The sequence below is a fragment of the Pteronotus mesoamericanus genome, unplaced genomic scaffold (assembly GCF_021234165.1).
Source record: "Pteronotus mesoamericanus isolate MK-2021 breed Mesoamerican mustached bat unplaced genomic scaffold, CSHL_Meso_final contig_657, whole genome shotgun sequence".
NCBI lineage: Eukaryota > Metazoa > Chordata > Mammalia > Chiroptera > Mormoopidae > Pteronotus > Pteronotus mesoamericanus.
Genome location: NW_026555229.1, coordinates 5840682 through 5856147, shown reverse-complemented (window position 1 = coordinate 5856147; position 15466 = coordinate 5840682). Strand labels below are relative to the sequence as shown.

At 55.1% G+C, this 15466-nt stretch overlaps 2 protein-coding genes across 12 annotated transcripts in view; both read right to left on the bottom strand.

Annotated features, from left to right (window-relative positions):
- Positions 1-52: 52 nt before the first annotated feature.
- On the bottom strand, positions 53-6471 carry NFKB2 (nuclear factor kappa B subunit 2). 2 transcript variants are annotated; one of them, XM_054581736.1, is made up of 22 exons: positions 6205-6471; positions 5846-5927; positions 5688-5728; positions 5344-5442; positions 5114-5265; positions 4756-4862; positions 4504-4662; positions 4102-4206; positions 3888-3973; positions 3667-3805; positions 3301-3429; positions 2966-3175; positions 2739-2880; positions 2273-2387; positions 1967-2180; positions 1657-1826; positions 1456-1558; positions 1188-1339; positions 989-1058; positions 656-828; positions 411-522; positions 53-323 (listed from the first exon to the last, which is right to left on the bottom strand). In XM_054581736.1, the coding sequence occupies exons 1-22, from the start codon at positions 6223-6225 to the stop codon at positions 199-201; spliced, it is 2706 nt and encodes a 901-aa protein (XP_054437711.1). In that variant the 5' UTR covers positions 6226-6471; the 3' UTR covers positions 53-198. The 2 variants fall into 2 exon arrangements, with proteins under 2 accessions (XP_054437711.1, XP_054437712.1); XM_054581737.1 differs by having other exon boundaries at positions 53-320.
- A 6541-nt stretch (positions 6472-13012) lies between these two features.
- GBF1 (golgi brefeldin A resistant guanine nucleotide exchange factor 1) overlaps positions 13013-15466 on the bottom strand; it is a 129411-nt gene continuing 126957 nt past the window's right edge. For all 10 annotated transcript variants that reach the window (XM_054581421.1, XM_054581422.1, XM_054581417.1 and 7 more), the window contains 5 exons: positions 15250-15351; positions 14869-14982; positions 14542-14722; positions 14267-14395; positions 13013-13845 (listed from right to left, as the gene is read on the bottom strand). In XM_054581421.1, the coding sequence (XP_054437396.1) occupies positions 13565-13845; positions 14267-14395; positions 14542-14722; positions 14869-14982; positions 15250-15351 (807 nt within the window). In that variant the 3' untranslated portion in view covers positions 13013-13564. The remainder of the gene's footprint in view (positions 13846-14266; positions 14396-14541; positions 14723-14868; positions 14983-15249; positions 15352-15466) is intronic.

Sequence of the window (15466 nt, the reverse complement as noted above, 5' to 3'; positions counted from 1 at the left end):
GCCTAGCTTGGGGCCAGGGTAGGACAAGTCACGTAAGTGCTGCTGTGAGTTGGGGAGGGGGCGAGGCTCCCCCCTTTCCCATGAGAATCCTTTATTTACCCCAATTGAGGGGTAGACATGGGGTGTTAAATAAGGACTAGAATAGGTAGGGATGCTGTACAGAGGGGCCCAGGAGGGGGCTGAGGGATGGATGGCAGTTCAGTGCACCTGAGGCTGGGGGTGCCCATGGCAGAGCCTTCCTGGTGGCTCGGGGGGCGAGCCGAGCTTCTCGGCCTCCTGTTCCACTGACTGGCTCCCATATGCACTGTCCACTTTGACTTCTGCTGGGGAAGTGGACACAAGGGAAGAGTCAAGGCATTAGGTCTCCCACCCTATAGGCCCAGATGATCTTCTAGGTAGGACCCTTTTACCTGTGCTAGGCAGTTTGTCTCGGGCCTCGGGCCCCCTTAGCAGCCTCACTCCCTCCTCCAGGCCCATGTCAGACAGCGCTTCCAGCAGGCCTCCCAAGTTTCCACCAGCCAGCTGGAGAGAAGAGGCATGAGAACCAGAGTTACAATTAGGATGTGGGGTCAGGAGCCCGGGGGCCAAGGAAACACCTGTGATCTGAGACGGGACAGGAAGCCAGGCACGGAGCAGGGGACAGTGCCCAACTGACCTTGTAACTGCGGAGGAGGCTGCCGCTGGGCGAGGCTGTCTTTCGATATGTGTCCACCAGACTGCGCAGCCCAAGCCGTTCTGCCAGCTCAGCCCAGCTGCCCTGAGCCTCTGGCCCATCCAGCAGATGCTCCAGGTTCTGTAGGACTGTGTCCTCGAGCGGCAGCTCTGGCCCTGCAGGGGACATACACACGGATATGTCGGTTACCTCCAGAGATGGCACCACTCTTCCCCCATGGCAATCTGACACACAAGGCAGGTCCCTTGAGAGGTTTGAAGGAAGAGGCCTCTGTGAGCGGGGGGCTGGGGGTGGGCATGAGTGAAGAGCTCTCACCTGCACAGCTGGGCAGGGTCAGGGAGGTTGCCGTGGTGTCCTGAGCAGCATTTAGCAGCAAGGTCTTCACCTGGAGAGACAGCCTCAGCCTTGACTACTCCCACCCCAGTCCTTAAGTCCAGGTACCAGATACTTTGGGCCACATCCCTAAGCCCAGATGCCCTGTCCCCTGGTACTTCTAGTCCCGGGCTGGCCTCACCTTGGAGCTGCGAGTGAGGTCAACAGGCCTGTGGCCCCGGAAGCTACTTTGGGTGTCCCTCTGAGGCTCCTCGGAATCTGAGTCACTACCAGAGGGGGGAGGTGAAGGCAGTGGGCACAGGGGCTCCTCGTTCTCTGCGTGGGTGTCAGCACCTGGGGGACGGAGGTGCCAGGGGAGCCTGAATTAAAGACTGCAATGTGGGGGGTCTACGAGGCACCTCTTTTTCTCCTCCCAGTCTTGTTCACATGCCCCTGAGGGTGAGACCGACCAGCCTTCAGAAGGAGGCGGGTGAGGGTCGGGGATCCCAGTCCAGCTGCCAAGTGTAGGGGTGTGTTTCCCGCGAAGGTGCGAGCATTCACGTTGGCATGGAGCTGTGGGTGCAAGGGAGTGATTGGTCACAGCACCAACTGCCTGGCTGTTCCTCTCCGTGCGTCACCTTCCCTGGTCCCTCCACAGTCCTTCTTCCCACCTTGGTGACCAGATGGGTGACCAGCCGCAGCTCCTCCATCTCTGTGGCTAGATGCAGGGCTGTTCGGCCCCCTTGCCGCTCTGCAGCCTCCACTTCGGCCCCACTGTCCACCAGCAGATCCAGGCACTCAGGGCTTCGGGCACGGACTGCCAGGTGTATTGGGTACAGCCCTGGGGACACAGGATACTTTCCTTACAGCTGTGACCCCTGACCAGCTGACCTCCACACCTTATGTCCACTCCAGGCACTCACCACTTACCCTCCCTGGTCCCCACCCTGGCCCCTGGTCCAGATGAGATAAAGAACTCACCTTCGAAGTCTGGCATGTGCAACAGGTGGGACATGGTGGGAACCCCACTCTGCAGTAGTGCACCCAGCAGGTCAGGGGCACTGGCACCTGCCCGCAGCGCCAGGTGCACTGCTGAGTCTCCATGCCGGTCCAGCAGCGCCGGGTCTGCGCCTACCTGCAGCAGGAAGCTCACCACGCTGGTCTGCCCAGTGATCACCGCCAGGTGCAAGGGCGTCTGGGGATGCAGGCAAAGTGAGCCAGGACGACCCCCTGCCTAGACCCATTTGCCTCCCAACCCCTAGCCCCTCACCAATAGGTGCCCCTAACCTGGTGCAGATGGTTGGTAAGGTTGACCACACCGAGGTGCCGGGCATGATAGATGACATGGGCTATCTGCTCGATGACGCTGGTCTGCCCGTGAATTATGGCCAGGTGCAGCGGCCTGGGGGTTGGGGAATGAGACTCTGGTTTAGCACGCCCAGCCAGTCAGAGCATCTCCAGCCCTGAAAGCCCCGCAGCCTCCGCAATCTGAGACGTCTCCAAAGGCAAGGCAGCATCTGAACTTTTTCCTTCCTGAGCACACTTTGAGATAAGCACTATTACTGTGCCCCTTTAACACTTGATGAAACTGAAGTATAAAGAGATCAAATACCTTGAACAGTACTAGTACACAACGATCCCGGACTTGAAAGTGAGTCTGTTTAACTCCAGAGCACCCTATGACCTTCCACGGGACGCCGAGTCCCGGACCCCAGACCCTGGGAGCCCGTTTCCTCGCCGCCCGCCCACCTACGTGTCTCCGTTCTCGTCCTGCGCCGTCAGCAGGTGGCGCTGTCCCGCCAGCAGCGCTCGCGCGTCTGCCGTGACGCCGTAGTCAAGCAGGGCTTGGGCGCTGCGCTGCGCCAGGCCGAACAGGCGCGCGTTGTACTCCCGGGCTGTGGGCGACAGGGGGCGTGGGCGTGGGCGCGGGCTGGGTCTCCCATCGGCAGTGCCCCACCGCCTGAATTCCGGGGGCTATACCTTGCTGTAGCAGCTCCGGGGGATGCGGTTTGCGCTGGGGGGCCTCGGAGGGCGTGCAGGGCTCCGCTGCTTCCTCCCCAGCATCCCCGCCAGGCGCCCCAGCGGCCATCTGGGCCCCGCCCCCGCCTCCCGGGTAGCAGCCCATTGGGGCCGCGCCGGGCTGGTAGGGGTTGTAGGCTAAGGAGGAGGGAAAAAAGCCAAGGCTGCCACCTGTGGAGACAAGCAGTCGGTGGGAAGGCGGCATCAGCCAGAACTCTTCCAGATTACCTCACCCACTTCTCTCCCTTTTACCCGTCCCTCCTCCATCGCCCTTCATGCCACCAGCTCTCCCTCACCTCCTCCTCCAGCTCCTCCATAACCCCCTGCCGAGCCCCCAGAGCCTCCGCCCATGTGGGAGCCACCCCCAAAGGGCTGGGAGAAGGTGGGCAAGGCTTTCCTCCGCTTCCGCTGCACCTCCTCCTTGTCTGGGGGCAGAGGGAAATGAAATGTTAGAACCCCAATGCACGGGGCACTCCAGAGCCCTGTCCCAAGGTGGGCATAACCCTTCCCCCCAAAGCCTTCAGGCTGGCTCTCAGGGACCACCTCTTCCTGGGATCTTCCCCACTCCTAACTTGACTCATGGGTACCCTGCTCTAGTTCTTGGGACTTTCCAGCCCAGCCCCCACCCTACAGCCCCCCTGGGATCTTCAGGCCAGCTCCACCTTCCACCAGAGGGTAATAGGTGAACTGTTTGGAGTCAGAGACATCCCCCCCACGCTTGCGTTTCAGTTGCAGGAACACAGTCACAGGACGCTCAATCTTCATCTTGTGATAGGGAGGTGTCCGGAACACAATAGCATACTGAGCAGGAGGAGGACATAAGGTGTCATAGAGGTCTTGGCCTAGATGGGCCTCCCCAGCCCTGGCTGTGTCCCTAGGGTACCTGTTTATGAACATCTGTGGGAGAGAAGTCCCCAAAGGCCTGCCATCCGTTCTCGTCATCCTCATAGAACCGAACCTCAATGTCATCTACAGGGGAAATTGAAGCTTGGCCACAGCACCTAGTGGAATCTCCAAGGCCCTTTGTCCTGAAGTTGCCCTGGCTCCTAATCCTGACCCCTAGCATCCCCAGCTCCCAGCACTGGCTCCAGCCTCACCTTTCTGCACCTTGTCACAAAGCAGGTAAACCTCATCTCCACCCCTCACAGAGCCGGCTGTCTTGTCCATTCGAGAAATCTTCAGATTCGAGGCCCCAGGAGACTCTATGGGGGTGAGATATCGATTACTTGAGATGATGTAAGAGTCATGGCCCCATTCATGGAGCCAGGTGCTTTCTGTCATTATCTGAACAACCCTAAGAGGTAAAGACACCACTAGTATTGTCATTTACCCAAGACAGAAGCCACACTCAGAGAGGGAAAACGACTTGCTCAAGATCATGCAGCTCGCATGTGGTGCGGCCAAGTTCAGACCTAGGCCTAACTGACCACAGTCTGAGGCTGCCTTTCATGTTCCCTCTGACACCCAGGTCTCGCACCCCAGGTACTCAAGATACTCACTGCTGTCATGGATGGGCTGGGAGATAACGGGCTTCAGGGGCAGGGAGAAGGAGCCATCACTGGCTCGAAGGAAGGCAGAGAAACGCAGTCGCACAATACTCAGATCCATCACCTTCTTCAACTCCTTCGCTTCCTGCTCCAGCTCCCGCCGCTCGGCCTCTGGGTAGTGGGCACAGAGTGACCTCTGGATTCTTCCTCCTTCTCTACTCCTTCCATGACCACCTCCCATGACTTCCTCCCTCCCCACCATACCCGTAAGGCCCTGGGGCCTGGAGCGGAGTCTCTGCCTCTGAAGTTTTTGTATCATAATCTCCATCATGTTCTTCTTGGTCACATGCAGGACACCCAGGTTGTTAAATCTGGGTGGGGGAGGGAGTCAGAGGTACTGCAGGCAGTTCTTTCCTCCTGAGGTACCCGCCCCACTGCCCAGGCTCAGCTTAGCCCTACTTCCTCTAGGAAGCTTTTCTGGTTTTTACTTGGGGCTTGGGTTCTGGGGCCAACCCAAGTCTCTCCCTTGGGTCAGATGCTAGGCTGAGAGAGGTGGGTGGGGCCAGGAGTGGCAGGCAAGGAAGGGGCATGCCAGTGGGGGCCAAGCGTAGGGGGCACCTACTGGGCAGTCATGTCCTTGGGCCCCACAGACACGGCGCAGACCCCCAGTTCCGAGCACTGCTTGCCCACGAGGCTGTGGGCGTGAGCACGAGGTGGGTCGCTGTGTGTTACCAGGTCCACCTCGATCTTGGCTGGTCCCTCGTAGTTACAGATCTGGGAGGGTAGAGGACTGTCAGGAATACCCCGGATACACTGTCCACTGTCCCACCCTCAGGCAGCACCCTTGCTCACCTTGACAGTGGGATAAGTCTTCCGGCCCTTTTCACTGGAGGCACCTGGCAGTCCTCCATGGGAGGGGCCTTCACAGCCATATCGAAATCGGAAGCCTCGCTGATGGTCCCAGGGTAGAGTGACATTATGACCAGGAGAGATTCCCATCCCCACCTCACCCCAGAGCCAGCCACACCCCCTGCCAGCAGTGAGTATAATGATTGGCAGTGTCTGTCCTGAACCATGACCATCCCAACCCAAAGTGGCTTCTGTGGTCAGTGACCCTTTCCTTGGCCACTCAGCTACAACTACCCCATTTTCTCCCAAAGCTGAGCGGTCCCACACCACCCCTTCCATTCACTCACCTGCTTAGGCTGCTCCACGATCACCAGGTAGGGGCCATCAGCTGAGGACAGAGGGGCCTTGCTGATCCAGGATTTCTGTGCCCATCCCCAAGGCAGAAGGCACATGCTTCTCCCTCCCCTACCCTCTAAGACAAGGAGAGGTAAGAAGACTTACTAACCTGTGTCTGGGGCAGGCTCCTTGGGCTCCATCATGGACTGGTTGAATTTGAAGTCATCATATTCAATGATACCATCCAGACCCTGGTTTGCAGACAGAAGGGGGTGCCAGCTGATTCAGAGCCACCCCCAGGGCCCTCCGCCTCCCAGCTCTCTAAGCCCTCGGTAATCGCCCCCTCTCCTCATGCCCAGAGCTCCCATTAGAAGCAGGGTGCAGACAGACAAACTGAAAACAGGCAGGCTGAGACTATCTGAGGGCATTACGGATGCAGGGGGAGCAGAGGGGCCTCCGGCCCACCGGCAGACAAGCAAACAAACGCAGTGAGGCAGCCGACTGGCTTTGGCGCCAGAAGTGACTCACTGGGTCGTAGCAACTCTCCATGTCTCTGGGCTAGGCCCGGTTCCGTCTGGTGGCTCCGGCCGGGTTCTCTTTCCCAGAGTTTCAGGCGCCCGCCTTAGGTGGAGGTGGGGGGGAGTGGCGCGGGGAGGGAGAGACCGATCAGGTCCCGAGTGCAGGGAAAAGGGGGGCTCAGATTTGGGGGAGGGTCGGATCTCCTCCAGCCACCCGTCCGGGTGTGGCGGGAGAGATCCGGTGGAGGGCGAGACCCGAGGCTGGGCCGGGCCGGGGAAGGGGCAGGAAAGTTAGAACAGCTTAGGAAAGTCCCGAAAATACCAGGGGGAGGCGGGGCCGGAGGGGGCGGGCCTGGAAATGACGCAACTGTCCACGCCCCTGCGGCGGGAGGGGCGCCAGGTCGGCAGTGGCTGGTGCACACCCGCAGCCTCTCCGTGGGCAGAGGGGTATCCAGACGCAGGGAAGCCCCTGGGTGGGTTAGGCCCCACTCCTCCCTCCAGGGCAGGTGTCGGGGACTAGAGGGTCTTTCAAGGCCCGGGGAGACTTCTAGTCGGGGGGCGAGTCCCGCCTCCTACCCCCTTCCCTTCCCCCACCCAGGAGCAACCTTGGGATTTTCTACCCAGAGGGAGGCCATGGCTGATTCACTCGGGGGCTTTTGAGGGGACATTCCTGCTATAGGATGGCCTCCTCCCCAAAGGCCTGTAGGCGGGGGCTCTTCCCAGTGGGGGGCCCCGGGGTTCTGCCCCAAGAGCAGGTCTCTTGGGGTTTGGGGTGGGTTAGGGGGCGAGGAAAAGTCTCCCCTTGGGATGGGCCCTTCTCCCCGAAACCTGTCGATAGTGGTTGATTCCCACGCCGCACCTGCTATGGGTGAACACGCCCCTGCCCCAGTCCCATAGCCGTGTGTAGTACGTGTGTATATCAGAGGTTTACAAGTGTGTCTCGGCCCATGTGCTGCCGTGCATGTTGTGTGTGCATGGCGTCAACATGCGTGTGCAACAGGTGAGCGTCCTTAAACTCAGTGTGGACACATGTCTGAGTTAGTCTTGATATCCTCCAGGTGAACGTTTCTTTGAAGTCTGTGCGTGAAAGGTATGGGTCCAGGTACCTGTGAACGAGTGAACATGTTTGCGTGTGCATGTGTGTGCGAGTCTGCGTAGTTGGACGATGCTGTGCACTCGCCGGCATACGTACGGGTCCGCGTGTCTTTGTACAAGGATGGCGATATGTGTATCCTGGTTCTTGGTCATGTGCGTGCGCTGCGTGTGTGTGCTTATGCCGCTCTCCGGTCCTGGGGCTCCATCAGTTACGGGCCCTCCTCCCGCCCTTCCCCGTGTCTCAGCCCCCCAGGGGTCTGAACCCGGCCACTCACCGCGGCGGCGGCTCCGGTTCCGGCTTCTCTCCCGGCCCGACCCACCTCGGACGGGTCGTGACACCCCTACGGTCACCCGGGCTCCAGCGGGGAAATCCCCATTTCCGCCCCCGCGAGGGGGGAATTCCCGTGACGTTTCCCTACGTCAGGCCCCATGCCCTTTTTCTTTGGCTGAAAGTTTAACTCCGGACACTCACAGCCAATCGGGAGCGACTAAGGCGTGCCCTTTAGGGGAAAGTATTCGCGCAGCTCGGGGAGTGGAGGTGACTGTCCGGAGGCGCGGTCTCTAGCGGGGAAAACAGCGGGAGGCGGGATAAGTTAAATGAGCGCAACCCCGGGCCGAGGGCTCCGACTGCGGTGTCCTCACTCATCCAGGCCTGCCTCAAACAGCTGGCAACCCCACGGCTACTCGGTCTGTGCTGTGCCTAACGCTTGGTCACCTCTGAAGCCGGGGAACCCCAAGAGGAAGCTGACGGGCCCCAACCCTCCAGTCCCCCTCCCGGAGCGGGGCCACGCTGCCGGGAAGAATTAGAGGAAGAGGAAGGAAGTGGATCTTGTAGTCGTCCCAGGGCGCCATCTGGCGGCCTCTCTGGAGTCGCAAGGAGACTCCGTAATCATCCTCAGTCTCTAACTCCAGTGGAAGAGACAATCTGGATCTAAAACTTATTCTATAAATGTCAGGCTCACAGCGGGCCAGACTTTCAGACCTGACTGAGCCCAGGAGCTCTGCACCTGGAAAGGCTTTGCTCATCCATTACAGAGATTTGGAATATTAGAATTAAAAATGTATCCACAGTCTTAATAGTTCAAACTTCCTCCGATGTAGGAAATTGCCTTTTGTACAGTAGTTCCCAGCGTCCGCTCGCACACTTCTAGTGGCAGCAAGGTCAGTACAGGATTTTACAAAGTACTGACTCCGAGCCTAGACATCTCTGCTTGGCAGAGTTTCTCTTTAGGAGGTGCCATGAGTAACCTCCATTCCTGATGTCGACCTACTTTGGGCCCACAATTCAACACAGGATGTTGTTTCAGATCTTTTCTGCAACTTCCCCCGACCTTCTTCCTAATGCAATTACAGGTCTGTACTAGTTCTGCATAAAGGGAGACTATTATGGCCCTTGATTTGGCCTCTCTAATTCCTGTTTCTTCCCCTTTCTCTTCATCTTGCCCACAAATGGAATGTGCTAGGTTCTATATTAAGGTACTTCAGTGTAAGTTTTTGTTCTTCCTCCCAGCGACTCTAGGAGATAAATACTATCTTACTTTACTGATGAAGAAATTAAGTTGCAGAGAGGTGAAGTAATACAGCTAAGAAAGAGAACGAGAATTCAAAGCCAGTCTGTTAATTTTAGGATGAAACTCTTTGCCTACAAATTTGTATAAAACATAGAGTGGAGAGAATAGTATAATGAACCCCATATCCATCAGTCAGCTCCAACCATTCCCAATGTTGGCCTGGAAATTTTAACTGGCTCAAAATTTACTGTCGGTTGTTATAGCCTCATCTATCCAGGCTGAAGGAAACTTTTCATTGTGTTTCACTGATTTCCATCCTAATGATCATCTGATTTTGTATGTAGCCCTAGCACTTGGCCCAAAGCAGAGGCACCATAAACTCCCTCTATTCATTCATCAATGAGCAGTGAGGGCCTACTCTAGAAAACGATGTTCCTTATGTGCAGATAAAAATCAAATGGAGGTATAATATGTTTGTTGGTGCTAAGTGTTGTAAAGAAAAATAAAGTAGGAAAGGGGGTAAAGAGTGATAAAGATTTTATGTGTAGCAGGCAGGAAAGGCTTTTCCGATAACACTTGAAAAGTGAGGGAGTGAATTTTGTGGGTATCTCAGGGAAGAACATTCCAGGTGGAGGAACTAGTGGTGTAAAGGGCTGATACAAATGTGTTTGGCGTATTTGAAGAACAGCAAGAAAACTAGGTAGGTGGGAGAAAATAAGAACTTTGAATTTTATTCTGAATGAGATGGAAAGCCATTGGCAGATTTTGAGCAATGGAGGGAAAATGATGGACATATTTTAAAAAGATCCATTTGGTTTCCGTGTGGAGAGTATAGAGATCAAGGGACTAGAATGCAGGAGGTGACCAGCAGACTGGTGGCTTAGACTTGGGTGGTAGCGGGTGAGGAGAGTGATTAGTCGCAGTCTAGATAGATTTGAAAGATAGAAGCAACAAGATTTGCAGAGCAATTGGATATATAATGTGAGAAAAGACAGGGTCAATTTGGCCTAAGAACCTAGAAGAATGGAGTTGTCCTTTAGTGATATGGGGCAGACTGGGGGAGGAGATTTGTAGGGGGTAATCAAGAATTTCTCCTTTTGTTTGTTATGTTTGAGAGGCTATGAGGCATACAAGTGGAAACCCAGTGGGTAGTTGGACATAAGTCAGTGTAATGGATTGTATTTAAAGTCTTGACAGTCAACAACAATACTCAGCGATTAGTGTAGGGAAATGACTTGGGGGACAAGGGCTGAGCCCTGGGGCATTCTAATGTTCGGAGGCTGGAGATAAGGAGGAGCCAACAAAGGAAACTTAAAAGGCATAGCCAGCGAGGGAAGGGAGAACCAAGAAAAACTAGTGTCTCAGAAGCCAAGAGAAGAATATTTCAAGGAAGGGGTGATAAATTGCTTACTTGAACTAAAGTTTCTTCTCAAATGAAGCACAGGAGCTCAGAGCTTCTGCTTCCTTAAGGCCATTGTCTCCCAAGCAGTGAGCCCTTAAGCAAAGGTAAATATCCAAGGGCTGGTCTAGTCACATTTTTTTGTTGTTCCTTTTTTTTTTCTTTCATGGGGCAGGGGTGAGGTGTGCTGGAGCTGGAGCTAATTCTGTAGTTGACCCTTGAGCATGTGGGGGTTAGGGGCACTGACATCCCCCACAGTCAAAGATCTATGTATAACTTTTGACTCCCCCAAAACTTTAGTGATTCATTCTTCCAGATATTCTTATGTGTGTAGAAAATTTACATTTATTCTTGGTTGTGTGCATTGCTTTCCATTTTCTAGTGAATTCTTAGTTCACTAAGTAATATATTGCCTGTTTCTTCAGATGTTCAACCTTTTATTTCTCATGAGAGGCTACAGAAAATGTATGTGTAGACGGTCCCCAACTTAAAATGGTTCAACTTAAGATTTTTCAACTTTACAATGGTGTGAATGTGATATGCATTCAGTAGCAATCATACTTTGAATTTTGAATTTTAATCTTTTCCCAGGCTAGGGATATGCTTGTTGTATGATACTTTCTTACTCGACAATGGCAGCAAGTCTCAGCTCCCCATCAGCCACGTGATCATGAGGGTGTACAACCAATACTCTATAGTGTATTCATTGTGTTAGAAGATTTTGCCCACCTGTAGGCTAATGTAAGTGATCTGAACATGTTTAAAGTAAGATATGAAGTTTAGTAGTGTAGGTACGTTAAATGCATTTTCAATTTATAGTATTTTCAGCTTATGATGGGTTTATTGGGATGCAAGCTGTGGTAAGTCCGGAGTGCCGGCAGCCTGGGGGGGTTTCCGCACCGCTACCACTACTGTCAAATTGAGGAAGTGTTATAGGAAGGACCATGTGGTTTAGAGTGAGACAGACCTGGGGTTGAGTCACAAATTCCTAACTTCCCAGGGTCTTGGTGTCTCTGAAGCCATTGCCTCATCTGTAAGAGTAGCACATGCCTCTCACACAAAGCTATGTGAGCATGCTCTTAATATTGACACACACTGAAGACTCCAACAAAGTCATGTCTCCATGGTAGTGTCGTAGGTCTCTAGCTTTCCTCTGAACTCTGTGAAATCTGCTATCCTAGAGGTCTTACAGGTAACATCATTAAGGTCAGCATTTCCTTCCAGATTATTCCACTACTTTCCCACAAGGCTTTTTGTCACTTCCACATCACCAAGCCACTCTTCTTGTTGGTGAGAATTAAAGCCCGAACATTAGTTTTTTTTTTGTAGCTCCCTCAACTTATCAGAGATAACATTGCCAAGAACGCGTCATGTATGCCAGCCAGCTGACCCTTCTGTAACAAAATGAGACTTAAAACAAATGTTTTTGCTACCCAGCATAGAGGGTCAGTTTGCAATCACTCCAGCTTCTTCCCTAATATTTGCAGACCAGCGGAGGGACACAGGCTTGTCACATTCCTTTGTTCATAGGATGGCTCTCAGGCTTGTTTGCAGCAGCCAGCATTATTCACCCTCCCACCCCTGCAAAACACATGCAGGCGTCTAAAGGCAGATCTTGTGGGTGGGGCTCAGATGGTAGAACAGAGTCATCATAGTTGTTATCGAGCCAAGGACCCTAGTGTCTACCCGACTATAGATCCTGGCTTTTCTGCACTCGTACAGAAAAGTGCAGATTAGAAGTGCAGTCATACTCCTGATTTTCCATGGTCAGGGTTGGGAAACCGGACATGGTCTGAACTACTTGGGGGACAAGGAAAGGAAGAGGTAGAAACTAGTGTCAGTGCTTTTCTACATTAGGCTATTCCCGTTTCCAAGGCGCCCTTTTCTATTGATACACCTGAGGGAGGCACTTACAGAGGTCCAGACTTCCAGCAACATCCAGGTGGTTGTGCTGAGCAAAGGGAAGCCCCACGTGCTGACTGATCACAGAGCCACCTGGGACCAGGTGAAGAGGGTGAGTGCTCCTAACTCTCCGTGAGGTCAGCTGGTAGTACAAGAGAGTACCACTCCCTGCCCAGCTTTCCCCCAGAGCGGGGCGGGACCATTGTGGAGGAGGAAGCCCAGATGATGCAGATGCTTCTTCACTTGGGAAAGCTTAATATATAGCATTCTGCATCGCAGCCACAGTACCCACGCCCTGCAGGGGCCACAAGGCCTGCCCCGTGCATGCGCACTCCCGCCTCACCCTGATGCAAAGGGAGAGAAGGGGAGGGGTTCTCCAATCCTGTTCAGTGACTGGGATGGATGGAGGCTGCGGGGTGGAAAGAATTGTCCCTCCTTAGTTTTGGGCCAAAATGAATGCCCTGTGCCCAGACACACAGGATCACAGCTGTGGGCCAGATGGCCTACCTCCTAAGCCCCACAGGCTCCTTGTGCTCCTGGACCATGACGCTCATCAGAGGGAAGACTTCTGAGTGACTGCAGCGCAGCTCTGGTTTCCCTCTGACCTCAGTCTGTGTTGTCTCAGGTGTCTCCCTTGGAGCAGTTAAGGAAGAGGACAACTGCCCACACCCCTGGCCCATCCCTGGAGACAAGGGCACGCTGCTGTGCTGATGGTGGCGGTTGGGCAGCAGCAGTGGTAAAGGGCTCCTGACCTCAGTCGTCCTGGCATCTGGCTGGCTGGTGGCCAAAGGCCACACGGGCCAGCCTCTTGGTAGGCTCAGAGTGCAAGGTCCAAGGCCTGGGTATCCCAATAACACGGTGCCCACAAGTTTAAGAAAGAAACCAGAGGGAAAGGCATTGATGATGGTACTAAGACATTTATTACATCATAAAAAGTCCACTGTTCTGTTTTTCCGTATGTACATGCTCCTGTGGGCAGTCCCCCTGTCCAGCCCCACCTGCCCACCCTCCATGGTGCCAATCAGCTCTCCAAACTGACCAATCAATAAAAGAGGAAGAACTGGAGGCGGTGGCCCAGGGCTGACGGGAGTGGGGATGGGAGAGGGAAGCAAAGTGCAGAGTGGTCGGCGCGGCTCTCCGCGCCGGGCCCCTGGAAGGAGGGGCGCGAGGGCAGGCGCTGCAGGGCTGGCACAGTGAGGCCTCCCCGAAGCTGCCGGGCTGCAGGTGATACCTGAGTGCGCTCTCAGGCCGGGTCCCCAAGGATGGAGAGCAGAAAAGGTCCTGCAGCCTGAGTGCGGGTCCCGGGAAGGGTTACAAAAGTTCTTTTTTTTTCAGGTCCCCATACAAGTAGCAGCAGTATTAGCTGGGACTGGGCCTGAAGAGTTTGTGGCCCATGGGACAACTGGGAGGGTGGGGGTAGGGACAGCCTGGTCGTCCTGGTCCTGATCTCTGAGGGGCCTGTTTTAGTTGACCTCGGAGGTGGTCATGGGGTCTGTGGGGCGGGGAGTGGCCAGGAGGGGCACTGGTGAGGTGGCTTCAATAAGAGCAGGGTTGAGGATAATGGGCAGAGTCATGGGCGGCACGCCCACCTGCAGCGGGGACGCCAAGGGCTGCAGGATCAGTGGGGGCTGAGCCAGGGCTGGAGGCCCGTCTGGGGTCGGGCTCAGCCTGCTGGGGCTGGACGCCACTGGTGATCCCGGGGAGCTGCTGTTGCCGGGCCGGGGGCCCTCGGGCTTCTCAAAGTCTATAGGGAGAGCAAGGTGGCTACAGTCACTCTTTCCCTCCCATACCCACCATTACTCCTCCCCATTCCCGTGAGCAAAATAGCTGGGAGTCTCCCTTGAACCTCATTCCAATGCCCAGCTACCTTCTCTGCTGTACTTCTACTCAGGTTAATTTTGGTCTGGTCTGTACTAGATTCCGTGAATGACAACCTTTGCATATTCTTCAAGTCCCCCACCCAGCCTTCTCCCAAGCGGCTAGCTCATCATAGCTTATTTGGCCCTGCCATTTCTGATGGGAAGAGGCGGCACACAGGACTCTCTGGTGCCCCACGTCCCCCAGCTCACAGCCCATGCTCAGCAGCAGTCCCACGCTCCTCTGGGTCTCCTCTTAGGCCCCCGTTTCTTGCTCAACACCCAGCAGGCTGGCCCAGAGGGACTCACCGCAGGCCCCCAGTTCAGGGGGCATCTCTGGGGGAGGTGGATGGCCGGGTATCCTGGTGTCCCCAGCAGCAGGAGTCAGGTGGGCTGAGGCTAGAGGCTTTTGGCCATGAGGCTCCATGGGCACGGGCTCTGGGGAGGGCAAAGAATAGAGATGGCAGCTATTAGTGATTTCTTTCAAGCCAGGTCCTGACTACCCACCAGTCTCCCCACCCTCCCAGAACAGAGAACGAGTGAGCTCCAGGCCCTTTCTGATGGAGTTGGGCTGAGCCCCCTACCCTGGATGACAGCCTGCTTGAAGAGCTCATCTCTTAGGTGGGGCAGAAAACAGTCAATCCGCTCCCAGGTGATCTCCCAGAGGGCTGAGGGGCTGCCTCCTCGGGTATCTGCACTGTGGAAAATCTCTGCTGTGTCCATCACCAGGAGCATGTTCTTCAGAGACTCAGGGATGGCCTCTGACTGCAGGTGGCAGCGGGGCCATGAGAACAGGGAGGGCATGGGGGAATATGGTAAGAAGGAGGCAGCCACCAAGGGGGAAACAGCAAGTCTTCCCAGCATGTGGGAGAGGATGCAGGCAGCAGAAGTCAAGCTGAGGTAGAACGTACCAGTAAGTCACTGGAACCTGCATGCATGTACTTGTCCATGAAGTCCAAGATGGTCAGCCAGAGGGCAGCAAAGGTAGAGAGTGACAGCAGTGGAGACAGGTGCTGCAGGAAGACCTATGGCCCGCCGGCCCCTTTCAGCCAAGGGTAGGCAGGAGCCTTCTATATCCCACTCCAAGGCTGGGAGTCTGCCCTATCTTGTATGGGAATCTTAGATTAGATCCCTCTGAATTCCAGAATCCTCCCAGGTGCCAAAGTCCCACTGAGTCTCCATAGCTGGGGTCCTGAACACCTACTTGCATCTCTAAGTCCTACCGAAAGCCTTGGTTTCCCTCCTTGTGAAAAGGCAGGAGAGTGGGTGGGTGTAGTGTGGTTAAGAAGTACCTTAGAGAGCAGCGTGCAAGCCCTCATCCGGGTCTCCTCCATTCCGCCCACATCTGCAGGGCTGATGTTCTCCAAGAGCTTGGTCAGTAGAGGAAACAGCACCTGGTGGGTAATCGCCAACATCTCCTAGCAGGGTCAGTTGGCAGCCTTGCCCCAAGGAAGCCAGGGGCTGGGGTGGACGGGTACCGAGCGGAAGGGAAGGTATGCTGCAGGCTGC

Coding starts and splice junctions, on each gene's coding strand:
- NFKB2 (XM_054581736.1), bottom strand. CDS start 6,225: ATGGAGAGTTGCTACGACCCA. Junction 2,388..2,738: donor CAGGACGAGAACGGAGACAC/GTAGGTGGGCGG, acceptor CCCAACCCCCAG/GCCGCTGCACCTGGCCATAA. Junction 2,181..2,272: donor TTACCAACCATCTGCACCAG/GTTAGGGGCACC, acceptor CTGCATCCCCAG/ACGCCCTTGCACCTGGCGGT.